We start from the raw sequence: 16,570 nt of genomic DNA, 5'->3' as shown, positions 1-16,570 counted from the left end.
CTATCTTGCCGGGACACCAGCCTTTCACCCCTACAAGAAACAAAACTAAAAAAACTAAAATTATTTTGCTTTTCAAATGATAACGGAGACCGCGGTCATTTAGCTGACCAATAACAGTCATCCAAAATTCCAGGACCGTCACAGCTCTTCACAGGTTTCACTGAAGGGGCTGAGGTCTCCCTCTGATTCGCATGGCAGAGCTCTAGGGGAGTAATTGTGCTGTTTCTGTACACAGCACTAGTGTGGTCTGGTCTGGAAGGTGGCACAGGGTCTGACAACATCACTGAGGCCTGTAAACTGTCCAACAGCATGGAGCCCTATCCAGCCAGGTCCCAACACGAAGTCAGAACTCAGATGACAGCAACCACTATTCCCAATACAATGAAGCCCAAAAACGTATCTTACCCGTCAGCTCAGCATCTACTGTAGCTATACACTAATTATAAAAAAACATTACAAACACCTCTTTCCATGACACTGACCAGGTGAAAGCTACAATCCCTTATTGTCACCTGTTAAAATCCACTTTAATCAGTATAGATGAAAGAGAGGTGATAGGTTAAAGGAGGACCTTTTAGCCTTGAGACATGGTTAGTGTATGTGTGCCATTCAGAGGGTGAATGGGCAAGACAAAAGATTGAAGTGCCTTTGAACAGGGTATGGTAGTAGGTGACAGGCGCATCGGTTTGTGTTAAGAACTGCAACGTTGCTGGGTTTCACACACTATAGTTTCCCCGTGTGTATCAAGAATGATCCACCACCCAAAGAACATCAAGCCAACTTGACAACTTTGGGACGCATTGGAGTCAACATGTGCCAGTATCCCTGTGGAACATTTGACACCTTGTAGAGTCCATTCTAGGAAGGTGTTAATATTTTGTACACTGTATAGTCACATTACAGGAAAATACATGCTCTGGTCTCCAATAGTGAAATGACACCCCTGGTGGCCACGAGTGGATCAATTTAAATCAGAGCTGGTCAAGTATTACGAGGTTTTACTTCCTACAACTGAAGTGGAGAAAAAAAAAGGAAAATGAACCTGGAGACCTTGATTCAGCAACAATGTGTGAAAGTATGCATAGATGGCTATTCATCACAGCGCTTTGGACAAGTGGGCAATGCAGAGGCAAAGAGGTTTTAAATTGAAAACCATAACGCTCATTAGACCAACACTCAGCATAAAGGGCAATCAGAAGTTGCATTAGCCACAAGAGGGTGCCTGAACAAAATTACATCTGTAAATTGATTAGACTAAATAGAGTAACTGATATTGTATAAATGCATATTCAGTCCAGTTGAAATCCACTGTGCTTAAAAGTACAATTTCTGGTACAATCAGGACGCAGTTAACAGTAGGAAGGCATTAAATAGAATACTGTAGTTTACACATTCTTCTCAACATTAATTATAACAGTACAATAGCAGCTACCGGGAAACTGATCACAGAGCAAAAATTATTGCATGTAATACATTACCCCAACAACTATAAAACATGTGAATCTGAAATTACACTTTAGAAAAGAGTCAATAAAGAGGACAAATCAGTTTGATCAATGTACAAAAAAAACATTTATTTCAGTATGAAGTGCTTCAAAACCAACATGTCTTCAGGAAAAAGCTAGACAGATATTGAAAAAAAAAAAAAAACCTTTCTCCCTTATTCTCTATATGAAAAGGAGGCATGTTCTGCCCAGCCAGACCGTACGGATGGTGTTCCTATCACCTGTGAATGATTGCCAAATCACTAAAGCTCACACAGCGTGATTACACACATGGGACAGAGTGGACCTTCCCCAGGCAGCCAACCAGCTGCACCGCACAGCTCCACCTCTACTGTACATCTAGGACCACCAGTGGAAAGGAGGAAGGGTAGGAGAAGGGGCCAGGGGGGTTGTGTTACAGTGGGTAGGCAGGGCTGACATTAGGCCCCCTGGATCAGGCCTGTGCTAGCCTCTCGATGACTCTCCTGTACTCGGCCAGCAGTTCCTGGTAGCTCTTCTCCAGCTCCTCCTGCTGAAGCGCCGTGTCCATCTGACTGATGTGGGATGCCAGCTCCTCTGGCCGCAGACACTTCATCATCTTGGTCATCTCCCGCTGGTTCTTCTAAGTACACACACAACAAAAAAAAATCCACCAGTTAATGCACATCCTGTGTTTAAAATCCATTGCCCCCCTCACCCAAGCCTTTGTATAATTAGCTTGTGTTAACCATGTTTTATTTTATTTTTTGAGGCTATTAAATGCTATATGGTATTATGCAAATGCTTCTGTTAAGAGGGGTGTATTTTAGAAGTGTGATGCAGTTAGCAGCAGCTTATCTTACATAATGCACATTTAACAGACAAGAGCAAGTTTATATTGAGTATTATTCCTCCTGTGGGTCCTCATTTTGCAGACCTGACAGCATCTCAGCGTCTTAAAGCCAAATAGTCAGAGGGGAGGGAGGAAAATGATTCTGTAATCAAGTCTGCATGAGTGCTGACAGATTCTGGACATGGACCAAGATTCCTCACTTGTGTATTTTGGGGACAATGCTAAAAAGAAGCATGTGTTCACACACGGGCGGGCACACACCCTCTCTCTCTGGGGAATGGGGGATAAGAGACGCAGAGGTGAGCAGAAACGTGTAACCCTCCACACATTCAATGAGAGATGGGCTCGCTACAAACCAAACCTCCACAGGAACTGCCTGCTGCATCTGGCCACCAGATCTCTCCACTCCAGAGTCTACAAAGGAATTTCTACTTCCGTTTTCCGCCACACTTTCTTCCTCGTTGGCCTTTTGCCCAAAATGTGCGGTTACACTGCTGACAGCAATCCTCTAACGGTTGCTATGCTGGGTTTCAATAAGACACTCAACAACTACAGGTCATGGAACATGCATAATATGTAAATCAATGTTAGCCTGTCAATACAAAATGAGTTGCAGTTTGTTTAAAATCAGATTTCAAAAGCACAGTAACAGTGCTGATATGAAACGTGTGCCATTTGGCAAGCAGCTTCTCTAACTGCTTGAATGTGTGATGTCAGCAACCTACTTCCACCTAAATTACCCACCCCCTCAATGACATGCAAATCCTGCATAATGAAACTGCCCTGAATGGAACTGAATCCTGGGGTAACACTACCATGGACGCCTGCCGTGCTCCATTGTATATCCTATAATAAGCTTTTGGTACGCCAGACATTTTCCTGCAACTGGGGAATAATCGTTCTCCTGATTCTGGATAAAGTCACGCAACATAAGTAACATCTTGACAGGCAGTCCAATTCTGATCTTTTCCCACTAATTAGTGTTTTGACCAATCACATTAGAACATTTCACATCAGATCTTTTACAAAGCCGATCTGATTGGTTATAAGACCAATGAATTCAAAACAAAAATCAGAATTGGGGTGCCTGTCTAAACACAGCCGAAGTAGCTCTAAGCAGATAAAGTGCACTTCATATTCTTGGCCTCGTTCTCCGCACTTTCTGAAACCATGTATGTAAAGTCATAAGTTATCAAACACTAAGCACTTGGAGAAGCACTGTATAATCAATTATCAAATCAACTTGATTGATCCTGGTTAAATAGTGTGACTAACAGCCATTAACCACTGATGAAGCCCACAGGGAATTACACAGCCGTTAGCAGGTTGTCTGTACAGTGTAATGCTAACTCCATTGGACTAGAAACTAAAGCACAAGGCGGACGCTGCTGGAGGGAATGCATTTCACTGGAGAAGCTGCGGCCCTCTCTTATAAAAACGTACCTTGGTAGGGGCAAATAGCCTCTTTTTGACCTCCAGACGGTAATCCCTTGCTTTCGTCTCATCGCTCATGTCCGTCACCCTCAGACGCAGGATTTCGTACACTCGTCGTGCGTGTTTCTGTAGGCGCAAAAACAGGACAGGGCTATTATTGCCTTTAAAAAGAAACCGTAGTCAGTCTCCTCATCATCTAGAAAAGACTGAGCCATTCATTAGTAGAGATATTAAGGACCTCCTGGTACAACAGTGCCTGGAGCTTCACACAAGAGCCGAGGCAGAGTTAGAAACAAGCATTTGGTCTTTCCACATCATGGTTAGAAAGCTGTGATAATCATCTACATGCAAGACGGACACAGGAAACTAGTAATATAAATTGGGACAAAGTGCAGTAAGAGAAGTCAAGCAGGGGCCACTTTTGAAGTGAGTGCCCACTGGTTTAAATGGAATGGTACATTATCCCCTCTAGGACTGGAGAGCCATGGGTTAATGACTGAATTTGTCCATTAATGGTTTTGTGAAAGTTTAAAAAAAAAGCCTTATTAAGAAAGTGCAGTAATCAAACATATCCTCCTCTGGGCTCTGTGGATGAAGTTGCTGTTGACCTTGTTGATCTTAAATTTCTCCCTGGCCTCTGTGGCCATGTCATCGCTGAAGCCCAAGGGAAGCTTGTCTGTGGAGAATGATGGCAGTGTTTGGCAAAGCTTGACCAGAACGTAGTCTCTCAGCTTCACATAGTTCTCTGAGGGGTCTTCAGCTGAAGAGAACAAGATGATAATTAAACAAGCTTGGGATTCCATTTAACACTAAACACACACATTGCATTGATATTTCAGTTCAGTGTATATCACATAAAATTACATCAAATGTTAGGTATATTCAATATATACATTTTTAAACGGTTCACATTACCGCACCAACACATCTAAGGCTACAGTTTTTAATACAGGCTTATATTCAAGTCCCACTGACTCCTGACACAGTCAAATAATTACACCATTGTCAGACTATTATTGTGGCTGCATGTAACAAGCCCAGTACTGCTAAACCTGCTCAAATTTACATATATCCACTGTTTTTTTGTTGTTGAAAGAATTCAGTGCAGAGCCACATGGAACAAGACCTCCTTCTAGCAGGAGTTTTCCCTCCATGTCCCCATTCAAAATAAGAGGGAAAAATAGACAAGAAAAATCAGGGTGCTCCTCTGGACAGGGGAGCTGAGGTGCTTCTGTTATTAATTTCATTTGCCTATGCAAAGCAACTACACTGAACAAAAACACAACATGTAAAGTGTTGGTCCCATGTTTCATGAGCTGAAATAAAAGATCCCAGAAATTCACCATACACTTAAAAAGCTTATTTCTCTCAAATTGTGTACAAATGTGTTTACATGCCTGTTAGTGAGCATTTCTCATTTGCCAAGATAATCCATCCACCTGACAGGTGTGGCATATCAAGAAGTCAATTAAACAGCATGATCATTGCACAAGGCCACAAAAAATGCAATTGTGTCACACAACACAATGCCACAGATGTCTCAAGTTGAGGGAGCGTGCAATTGTCATGCTGATGGCAGGAATGTCCCCCAGAGGTGTTGCCATATAATTGAATGTTAGTTTCTCTACCATAAGCCACTTCCAATGTTGTTTTAGAGAATTTGGCAGTACGTTCAACCACCCTCACAACCGCAGACCACGGGGGCCAGCGGTGTGCTGATGTCAACGTTGTGAACAGAGTGCCCCATGGTGACGGTGGGTTTATGGCAGAAGCGACAGACAACGAACACATTTGCATTTTATAGATAGCAATTTGAATGCACAGAAATACCGTGACGAGATCCTGAGGCCCATTGTGAGGCCCCTTTTTTTTGGGGGGTATATTTGATCAGGTGCATATCTCAATTCCCAGTCATATGAAATCCATAGATTAGGGCCTAATATAACTCAAGTCAAATCTTTGAAATTGTGGAGTTTATATTTTTGTTCAGCATATTGGTGTGCAACTGCTTTGTATTTTATACTATGCAAATACATGCATGTAATTGTATGTGTGAAACTCTAGCACATAGCCTCCTCCCCAAATTGAAACATAAGATAATATAAGTAACACAATTAGGTTAACACACACACCTGTAATGTCCTGTACTTTGTGCAGATTGCAGTAGAACATGTGCACTGCCTCCAGCAGCTGGGCTCCATGACCCTCTCCTTGGAACGGCGGCAGGATCAGCATTTGGCTGTTCAGAAGGACACCAGGTCAACATACACAAAGACATGAAAGAACAGCTTCCCAGACCTCGCAAACCTAACCCTCTTTCACTTCATACACATGGGGAATCCTTGTAAACGTGATTAAAATTGAAACATGACCAATGTTAAAGACTGAATGAAAAAAAAAAAAAAAAACACTTGACAGAATGATGTACTAATTAAGCGAAAATTGAGGGAGCAATTTTTCACTTGATTATAAGAAACGTAACAAATTGTTATCATGTCCATCAATCCAAATGCTTATTTACAGCCAAAAGCCCCCCCAAGACACTGATCATTTGGTTGGATACATAAGCCAGTAATTTGGGATTTTTTGTAGGACAAGGGAGACCGAAATGTATAATTTTCCTCTGGTTTTTGGTACAAAAGAATGGGAAGGCACGTGCACCCCTAGCAATTACCTCACACGTGGTCGGGTTTTGTCTGGATACACATAGTAATTATAAACTGTCATGTAGCCAACAGTTGCGAAGAGCGTCTCCCCATCCTTATTGTACTTCTCAAATCTGCAGATAAAACACAAAGACAAGCGGGTCAATTCCAGGCACACTCCCAGGCCGCGGCCATTTTCTCCTCTCCATTCTCCGGGTGCCCTTTTTCAGTGTCCACATGCTGGAGCAGCCAGGCCGTCCCGATCCGTACACCTGCTGCAACCGGAATACATTATGCACTTAATTGGAGGACTGCAATTTAGAAGAGGAGATGGGGCTAGACAGGGGAAATCGAGGCCCTCCACATCATTTCAGTCCATTTGCCCATTGTCACTCTTAATAATAGTTGGTTGGCTAAAGAAAACACTGGCAGGGGCTCTTTTTACTGTTTTAGATGTCATTCAGTGTTTCAAAAGACAACAGTGTTCAATTCAGCTCTTGCCCCAAAACATTTTACATCAAGAATTCTCAAATGGCCAGGGAAAATATAAATCAAACTGGTCAGATAAATTGGTGGTGAGCGCCTCAAAAAGGAGCCCATAGTTTCTCAAGGAGACAACGAAGGGTTCGGGGGAGAGTGACATTGGCTAAGGAGGGCGGAGACTCACACGAGAAAGAAGTCCCAACGATCGTCGTCCACGTCGATGAAGCTGGCCGTCTCAATGAACCACATGAGGAAGGTCTGCAGGCGCTTGTGGTACTCTCGGAATCCCGGGCACGACAAGTCCACCTAGGGAACACAACACATGGAGAAGGTGCAAGGACAATCAAAGTCATGATAAATAAGCAGATCACCCTCTTACACTGAAATAATCTGCAAGTCGTACAGTAGGCATGGAAAGCACTAACATCTGTTGGCCTGTACAACAACCTAATGTTTTTGTATATTGTAAGAGCAAGGACTAGTATGTGAACCTTGTGAATCTGGTAGGTAAAGTCTTCTCCCTCCTCCACATTGTGGACGTTGTATGTGTGAAGCAGGGTGCCGAAGGGTTTGAAGTTGGTCTCCTTCTCCAACAATGAGGTGAAGTCGTCCGTGTTGCAGCTGAACCCAGCGGGGATGATCTCCCGGATCTTCCCTTCAACATCATCAGGCTGCAGGAAGAAAAGAAAGAGGGTTTAGTAGAACACAAACTCACAGCATCTTGTACACGGAAAAGCAGCCTGGTATTTTATATGCATTGTTCCATTTCTGTTGAAAAGTGTGATTACCAACAAGATACGTTTTTGCTAGGGAGGTCATTTACAATCTTATCACCTTCCAACATACATTTGAAATAACCCCATTTCTTCAACATTTAGCATAGGTCTTTCTAACAGTCATTTCCCCAGAGTACAATGGGTTTGTTCTTTGATATAGTGTCATCATATCGATAACAAAAAATGGCCAAGGTCTTTATTACATGTTTTCATTTTTACCAACTATACTATAGCCTAGACAATAATCAAGAAGTGTGTGGACATTTTTCCATTTTCCTCTTCCATATGTAATCACTAACAAGACCAAAAAAAAAAAAAAAGTCCTATTGTTCTGTAATTAGGCTATACTCCAGCCCTGATTGACAGAGAACACAAGGAATTAAAGTGGAAGAATACATATTTTGTTCCACAAAAAGGAGAACCATTAGGCAATTAAGACTGTCGGCTGAGCAGACAAGGATCCCCCCCCCCCCCTTGGTGAAAGAGCACTTAATTGAATAAATTTACTACTTATGTTAAACCATGAATATTTTATGAAGTCCCCACAATAACGTATTTCTGCTTCTCACTGGGCAATAAAATTTAATGAATTGATCTCAACTTAAAAAAGCCTTGGGCATCCATAATAGAGGCCTTTCCTCTAACCCTGGCGAACTCAATCAAATGAATTTGCCCCCATGTTTCAAAGAGCCTGGCAGACAAAGGGCCCCTCCCCCTGGACTTTTTACTCACTAGAATGTGTGCTTGGTTCAGCTGTGATGTTTGCATTGTATCCATTTCCACAAGGATTGACACGAGAACACCTTGTATTAACTTGCTAAGCTGCCCTTTCACACCATTTACATACGTGATGGGTATTACTTCTGTAGAGAGACCCGTGCTGCTCGCCATTGAAAACAGGGAAATTAAGAAGGCCCGAAAAAAATGCACTACAAAAGGCAAATAGAACACAGTGCCAATTCCTCTCCTTTCAGACATCAGCTAATATCCAACTGGAAGTAATGCACCTGCAGCTGAATGCCACTTCACCATTGTAATTGTTCAACTGCATTTCTGAAGAACAAGGAGCTGACCATGGACAAACAAGTCATATTGTCCAAGGCTCTCTCCTATATACTAGATATTAAATTGCACAATCCGGCATAAAAGAAGCCATAGTTTGGTATAGATGACGCAACAATGCACCTTTAGAACATTTTGTTTAATCTGAAAGCCTTTTATCGTCGGGATATAATTGACCATGTGTACACATCTTATTTAGAGTAGTCAACATGTTGGAGGTAAAAAGGCTGATAACGTGATCTGATTTAGTGTTCTATTCACAGTGGGGCAAAAAAGTATTTAGTCAGCCGCCAATTGTGCAAGTTCTCCCACTTAAAACGCGGATAGAGGCCTATAACTTTCATCATGGGTACACTTCAAATATGACAGACAAAATGAGAAAAAAAATCCAGAAATCACATTGTAGGATTTTTAATGAATTTATTTGCATATTATGGTGGAAAATAAGTATTTGGTCACCTACAAACAAGCAAGATTTCTGGCTCTTACAGACCTGTAACTTCTTCTTTAAGAGGCTCCTCTGTCCTCCACTCATCACCTGTATTAATGGCACCTGTTTGAACTTGTTATCAGTATAAAAGACACCTGTCCACAACCTCAAACAGTCACACTCCAAACTCCACTATGGCCAAGACCAAAGAGCTGTCAAAGGACACCAGAAACAAATTTGTAGACCTGCACCAGGCTGGGAAGACTGAATCCGCAATAGGTAAGCAGCTTGGTTTGAAGAAATCAACTGTTGGAGCAATTATTAGGAAATGGAAGACATACAAGACCACTGATAATCTCCCTCGATTTGAGGTGGAAACATCATGCTTTGGGGCTGTTTTTCTGCAAAGGGACCAGGACGACTGATACGTATAAAGGAAAGAATGAATGGGGCCATGTACCGTGAGATATTGAGTGAAAACCTCCTTCCATCAGCAAGGGCATTGAAGATGAAACGTGGCTGGGTCTTTCAGCATGACAATGATCCCAAACACACCGCCCGGGCAACGTAAGAAGCATTTCAAGGTCCTGGAGTGGCCTAGCCAGTCTCCAGATCTCAACCCCATAGAACATCTTTGGAGGGAGTTGAAAGTCTGTGTTGCCCAGCAACAGCCCCAAAACATCACTGCTCTAGAGGAGATTTGCATGGAGGAATGGGCCAAAATACCAGCAACAGTGTGTGAAAACCTTGTGAAGACTTACAGAAAATGTTGGACCTCTGTCATTGCCAACAAAGGGTATATAACAAAGTATTGAGATAAACTTCTGTTGTTGATCAAATTCATAAAAAATCCTACAATGTGATTTTCTTTCTCATTTTGTCTGTCATAGTTGAAGTGTACCTATGATGAAAATTACAGGCCTCTCATATTTTTAAGTGGGAGAACTTGCACAATTGGTGGCTGACAATACTTTTTTGCCCCACTGTATGTGTATATATATATATATATATATATATATATATTTTTACAATTCTTGGACTTCAGCGACACCCTTATACATGTCGCTAAACAGGAAATACATTCAATTAGATCACACTCGGGGCCCAGAGAGGAACTATTTTGCTAACTAACTTTAAAAACTTTTCCCCCCCTCGCTTTCTGCTTAGAGAGGAGCTTTGAGAAAAGTTGTAGATCTAACAAATGACCTTTTGTTGTATTCTTTTCCACTCAAAATAATCATTGCCAATGGAGTCAGCCTCAAACAATCTACATATGGCAATAAAAATCCTGACCAGACATTTGTACGTGTCATCTATACATTTTACACCTAGGCTAACAGACACCAACTGATTTATTTTTCTCTCCAGATTTTCACTATTGATGCCCAGTATGAAACAATGACGGAGAACAATTTTTTTTGACTGTGTGGAGTCCATCATTATAGCATTTGGCTGGTTTAGGGTTAAGGTGATCACTGACAAGTCTTCCATTGGAGTAGCAGCTGCATGCTGAACACTGTCCCACAGCGCCCATCCTCTCCAACTCCCACCAGCTGCACTACACCCAGCCACAGTGAGCACGCACTCACAGACAAGCACTTCAGATGCAGCCTGAACTCTACTGCTCCCTAACTCTACCTCACACCAGCTGCACTAAACCCTTAACGAGGTGGACACTCGTGGGTCAACGCTGGCTTTATCATCAGAAATTATTCAGCCATGCTTTTACTTCCGAGTACTATTTAGTAGAGGTCGACCGATTATGATTTTTCAACGCCGATACCGATTATTGGAGGACCCAAAAAAGCCGATACCGATTAAAATCGGCTGATTTATTTATTTATTTGTAATAATGACAATTACAACAATACTGAATTAACACTTATTTGAACTTAATACAATACATCAATAAAAATCAATTTAGCCTCAAATAAATAATGAAGCATGTTCAATTTGGTTTAAATAATGCAAAAACAAAGTGTATTGACAGTGTAACAGTATAGCTTCCGTCCCTCTCCTCGCCCCTACCTGGGCTCGAAGCAGGAACACATAGACAACAGCCACACTCGAAGCAGCGTTAAACTATCGCTCCACAAAAGCTGTGGCCCTTGCAGAGAAAGGGAAATAACTACTCCAAGTCTCAGAGCGAGTGATGTTTGAAACGCTATTAGCGCACACCCAGCTAACTAGCTAGCCATTTCACATTGGTTACACCAGTCATTAAGCTGATAGGCTCGAAGTCATAAACAGCGCTGTGCTTGCGAAGAGCTGCTGGCAAAACGCACGAAAATACTGTTTGAATGAATGCATACAAGCCTGCTGGTGCCTACCATCGCTCAGTCAGACTGCTCTATCAAATCATAGACTTAATTATAACATAATAACATACAGAAATACGAGCCTTTGGTCCTTAATTTGGTAGAATCTGGAAACTATAATTTCGAAAACAAAACGTTTATTATTTCAGTGAAATACGGAACCGTTCGGTATTTTATCTAACGGGTGGTATCCCTAAGTCTAAATATTCTTGTTACATTGCAAATCTTCAATGTTATGTAAAAATTACGTAAAATTCTGGCAAATTAGTTCGCATTGAGCCAGGCTGCCCAAACTGTTGCATATACCATGACTCCGTGTGCAATGAACGCAAGAGAAATGAAACAATTTCAACTGGTTAATATTGCCTGCTAACCTGGATTTCTTTTAGCTAAATATGCAGGTTTAAAAATATATACTTCTGTGTATTGATTTTAAGAAAGGCATTGGTGTTTATGGTTAGGTACAGTCGTCCAATGATTGTGCTTTTTTCGCAAATGCGCTTTTGTTAAATCATCCCCCAGCGTTGCATTGATTATATGCAACATAGGACACGCTAGATAAACTAGTAATATCATCAACCAAGTGTAGTTATAACTAGTGATTATGATTGATTTTTTTTTATAAGATAAGTTTAATGCTAACTAGCAACTTCCCTTGGCTTCTACTGCATTCGCGTAACAGGCAGGCTCCTCGTGGAGTGCAATGAGAGGCAGGTGGTTAGAGCGTTGGACTAGTTAACTGTAAGGTTGCAAGATTGGATCCCCCGACCGGACAAGGTGAAACACTGTCGTTCTGCCCCTGAACAAGGCAGTTAACCTACCGTTCCTAGGCAGTCATTGAAAATAAGAATGTGTTCTTAACAGACTTGCCTAGTTAAATAAAAGGTATATAAAAAATAATAAATCGGCGCCCAAAAATACAGATTTCCGATTGTTATGAAAACTTGAAATCGGAACTAATTAATCGGTCGACCTATACCATTTAGTATTTGGAACAGTATAGACAGTTTTGGAAATACTGAAATAAGAAAACTACTATGGAAAAAAAAGTAGATAAGGAAAAACATTTGCACTGATAACTGATCGGTGTCTAAAAAAGGATATTGCTGCTGCTTTTCTTATATAGAATGTTACTACTGTCAATGCATTTCACATTCAATTCAGCAATTGCTTCCCATTCTGACAATTTTAGTGGAACACAACATTTAGTTTATCCTACTAACAGGCTCCCGAGTGGCGCAGCAGTCTAAGGCACTGCATCACAGTGCTAGAGGCGTCACTACAGACCCTGGTTCGATCCCGAGCTGTATCACAACAGTCCGGAGTACCATAGGGTGGCACAACAATTGGCCCAGGGTAATCCGGGTTAGGTGACAGTTTGTCCTTAACTGACTTGTTAAATCAATTTAAAAAAACGTTCCACCTAGAAATATAGAAATGCTGTAATTATATAAGTTAACATTGTCTTCTTGATATTGTGTAATAATGAACATCAGCCAAGTCCATACAATGACTAAATGACAATGTGTTAATGCAATGTTAATGCAGCAATTACATCAATGCTGTGTGTAAAGCCAGTGAAGCGTTATTGGCCATTACTTTATAAAGAATAGCTGATGACCAAGAAGACTTTGGCAGAGGTTCCGAACTGTAGTTGGAGTTCATTCCATGCACCAAGTTCTTCAGTGATCTCCCTCATGATAAAAACACACTTATGGGAAACACACCCAAGCAGGACATATTCCATTTCCTGCAGCCTATCACAGAACAACTCAAATCAATGGCTGAGCCAACACCCCCCCCACATACACAGAAACGAGCCACAGAAACATGCACAAAGCAACCCACTGAAAAAGCTCACAAAACAGCTCACCTCAAAACAAAGCAGGCTGGGAAACTGGACAAGCTTCAGAAGAGAAGATACTAGAAGGGTACTGAGGGTGGTTAGTCACCTGACCAGGAAAAACTATAGTCTATCATCACCAAGTCCCAGAGTCTTCCCTGGTCAAGTCATGTGGTTGAGAAAACCTCATTCACAATATGATGGGGCCCCATCTCTGAATGCCTATAGTTTGACAGGACAGCTCTTTTTTAGGTAAACGGAGTCAGTGTTACCGCACTTGGCATAAATAACAAAGGGCATCATTTCAAACAACTCTTACCTCCACACAATCAAACTTTTCTGTGACTCTGGCTGAGTATTTCACTTTGAAGAGGGTGCTCAGGTTTCCAGCACTGTAGTACAGCTGAATCTGAAGGCCTTTGTATCCAAAAGCCACCTCACTGAGAAAAAAAAGTGAATAAATGAGTTAGCATTCACACAATACTGTTATTAACGGTTTAGTCATGCAACCAGAACACAGATGTAGAAATCACATGCAGATGACATTCACACAGACCTCAGGGTTGAATCAGGTTTGATACTCACTCATCACCATAAAGCTGGTGGCTGTACTCTGGATGGAATGTCGTGCTTTCATCCTCCAAATCATCTGCGAAACGGACTGAGATAAATAGTTGTTGTTAACTCTTTGAGTTAGAGGGTGTTGTCAATAGTCAGTCAACATAAAATATTGCATTATGAATATGAAACACTCAAAGTGTATTCTACCAAACTACAAATTCCAGCGAAAGTAGCTACTTTCTCTCAACATCCTAAACCAAAAGTATAAGATTACACAAAGCTAAATAAGTAGATGAATGAAACAAACCTAGTTTTAAGCTGATTGCTTCGTTGGTGTCACACTTATATTCTGCCAACTTCTTCTCCATTGGGTTCATCCCTATGGATCAAAACAAACCATTTCTAGCTTCTACATTTACATCATTCTCCATTCTGATTTGAACACCAAGTGGTAAGTTTGCTAGTTAGCAGTAAAGCAAGACAATAGATAGCAGCCCTATTCTTGTTTACAAAGGAAGCTAGATTGCTTGCTAGCCAGCCAGCCACTGGCGCTGCATAGCTAGCTAGTTAATCGACCTGCATTGAACATTGAGCTATTGAAGCGACAATAAACACACCATGGTGAAGCATTGCACAACACAGTCAGTCGCTTGCCTAGCGTCATTTGCACACCAGTTAGTTACAAGCTATTGCTAACATGCAGTCAAATATATTATTCTATATGCGATGCAGTTCTACATTCAGGATCTGGCTAGCTTGTGAATAGCCACACCATCATCACTGACTCAGCAAGCTGGCTAGCTAGGGCCAGAGCCTCTGGCTAACAGTTAGCTACCTAGCTAGCTTGTTTGCCATCTGGATTGCCTGTGACAGCAACATACCACGCCCTCGAAAACTCAAAAAAAGGTAAGCACAGCTGTCATACAACTTGTAATACAAACCACAAGACAGGTTTTGTCCATTTAAATAATTTATATAACGTAATTGATGTAGCTATTACTTACCCGCCATTTCTGTACACTGTTGCATCTCTGTTGTCGTCAAAGGCCCGCGGAAAATACGCACCAAGAACTTCCTGTTTGTTTACGTATTTCCGCCGCATCTGGTGTATGCGGAAGAAATCCCTTTCTTTTACCATCGCGCTCTCCATCGATTTTTTAGCATACCCTTCCAGCGTGTGCTACACTTTAACCACAAACGATTGCGCATCACCAATCGATGGAAAAAAATAGAACACTTCTCTGTACACGTGTACAAGTTATTATTTTACTGATGAGAGGATTTGATGCTGTACCTGTGTTCTATGATATTCTATTATTTACATTTTATTTTACATAGGCTACTGGTAGCCTGAACATGTGAATCCTTTTAAAATATACAACTTCATTTCCCCCCATAATTTAACACGAACTATTAACTATTGTTATTTATTTGATTTCTAAACGACCAACCTCCTCACACACACAAAGTTTAAATACAATTTTTAAAATCCTCTGTGGTTTCCCTTTTATAGTACTCCCACAAAGAGAGAAAAAACAAAGCGTACTGTCACGAAATAGCCTTAGAACTCCAAGAGGGAAGCACACTATGTTGTGGTAAACAAAATTGACCCTTTAAATGTCCCATTATGACAGTCCATCGCAGACTTAAATGAAGAATTTGAACCTTGAAAATTGTCTTTCAAAAAGTGGATTACAGTACAGTGATAGCTCAATAAAATAAATGGCCTCTCTGGGGGAGAGTGCATGGCTGAACACTGAACTGTGGTAATGCTGTGCTATCATCCCTGCCATGGCAATTCTGTCCTCCAGAAGCACCAATGACTGACCCACACAGTCATGTTTAAGCCACTATAATTTTACCCCTACCTACTACTCTGACAGCACTAGATTATCCCTTTCCTGCAACAACGCCTTTTACTCTCTTGCTATGTGTTAGGGTGTCAGTATGGAGGCAATACATGCAGCTTGATCTCTGACCTTTATGAAATATTTCTGGTGGAACCAGAATTTTCTTTCCTGAACTTTTGTCTAGCATTTGTGCAATGTGTAATGTGTAACTTGTTTGTGTCTGTTGATGAAAGACAGACTGAAAAACAGCTCCTATCTCCAGGCCATTCGACTGTTAAACAACCATCACCTATAGTAAGAGACAAATATAAACTCACAAAACACCCACAAGCTCACACACACATACAAACACGCACACACAAGCACACCCCCCTCCCCCACACACATACCCAATCCGACTCCTGTACTCACATATACATTCACACACACGCATACGCCCATACTCAGCCACTGCTGCTGTCCCATGTACAGAGGCATTAAACAATGGACACTTCCCATTTCTTTTATACAGTTTTTCACACTGTGTATTCATATACTGTATTCTTCACATAGCTCATTGTAATATATCTACTACTGTATATTGCATTTTTGTTACACTGTTTATTTATACGTCGGATTCATGATATAGCTCACTGTAATATATCTACTGCTGTACATTTCCTTCTTACTATATATTGTTGGTGTATATATTAGCAAAAATTGTATTTGGATTACTGATACAGTGCTATTTGGGTTGTTAATTGGATTTGTTCTGACATGATTTATTTTTTTCTAGTTTTTGAATATTTATTATTTATGTACTTATTTGACATTTTACTGCACGCTAGTAACACAAGTATTTTGCTGCACCCG

At 41.1% G+C, this 16,570-nt stretch overlaps 1 protein-coding gene across 1 annotated transcript; it reads right to left on the bottom strand.

Moving 5' to 3' along the window:
* Nucleotides 1-1,548: 1,548 nt before the first annotated feature.
* On the bottom strand, nucleotides 1,549-14,974 carry hat1 (histone acetyltransferase 1). The gene is made up of 11 exons (XM_029633666.2): nucleotides 14,873-14,974; nucleotides 14,176-14,247; nucleotides 13,893-13,968; nucleotides 13,627-13,747; nucleotides 7,370-7,549; nucleotides 7,063-7,184; nucleotides 6,425-6,529; nucleotides 5,883-5,989; nucleotides 4,359-4,510; nucleotides 3,760-3,876; nucleotides 1,549-2,106 (listed from the first exon to the last, which is right to left on the bottom strand). Exons 1-11 carry the CDS (start codon nucleotides 14,895-14,897, stop codon nucleotides 1,939-1,941), a joined length of 1,245 nt encoding a protein of 414 aa, XP_029489526.1. The 5' UTR covers nucleotides 14,898-14,974; the 3' UTR covers nucleotides 1,549-1,938.
* Between the last annotated feature and the right edge of the window lie 1,596 nt (nucleotides 14,975-16,570).

The sequence above is a fragment of the Oncorhynchus nerka genome, linkage group LG3, assembly GCF_034236695.1.
Source record: "Oncorhynchus nerka isolate Pitt River linkage group LG3, Oner_Uvic_2.0, whole genome shotgun sequence".
Lineage (NCBI taxonomy): Eukaryota > Metazoa > Chordata > Actinopteri > Salmoniformes > Salmonidae > Oncorhynchus > Oncorhynchus nerka.
Note: the sequence above shows the minus strand (reverse complement) of the source record. Positions and strands in the feature narration are given on the sequence as shown.

What these genes read in the sequence shown, in the direction of transcription:
- hat1 (XM_029633666.2), bottom strand. Translation starts at nt 14,897, where the DNA reads ATGCAACAGTGTACAGAAATGGCGG. An exon ending in AGCAATCAGCTTAAAACTAG is followed by an intron (nt 13,969 to 14,175) that starts GTTTGTTTCATT and finishes TATTTATCTCAG; the next exon opens with TCCGTTTCGCAGATGATTTG. An exon ending in CAAAGTACAGGACATTACAG is followed by an intron (nt 4,511 to 5,882) that starts GTGTGTGTGTTA and finishes TGTTCTCTTCAG; the next exon opens with CTGAAGACCCCTCAGAGAAC.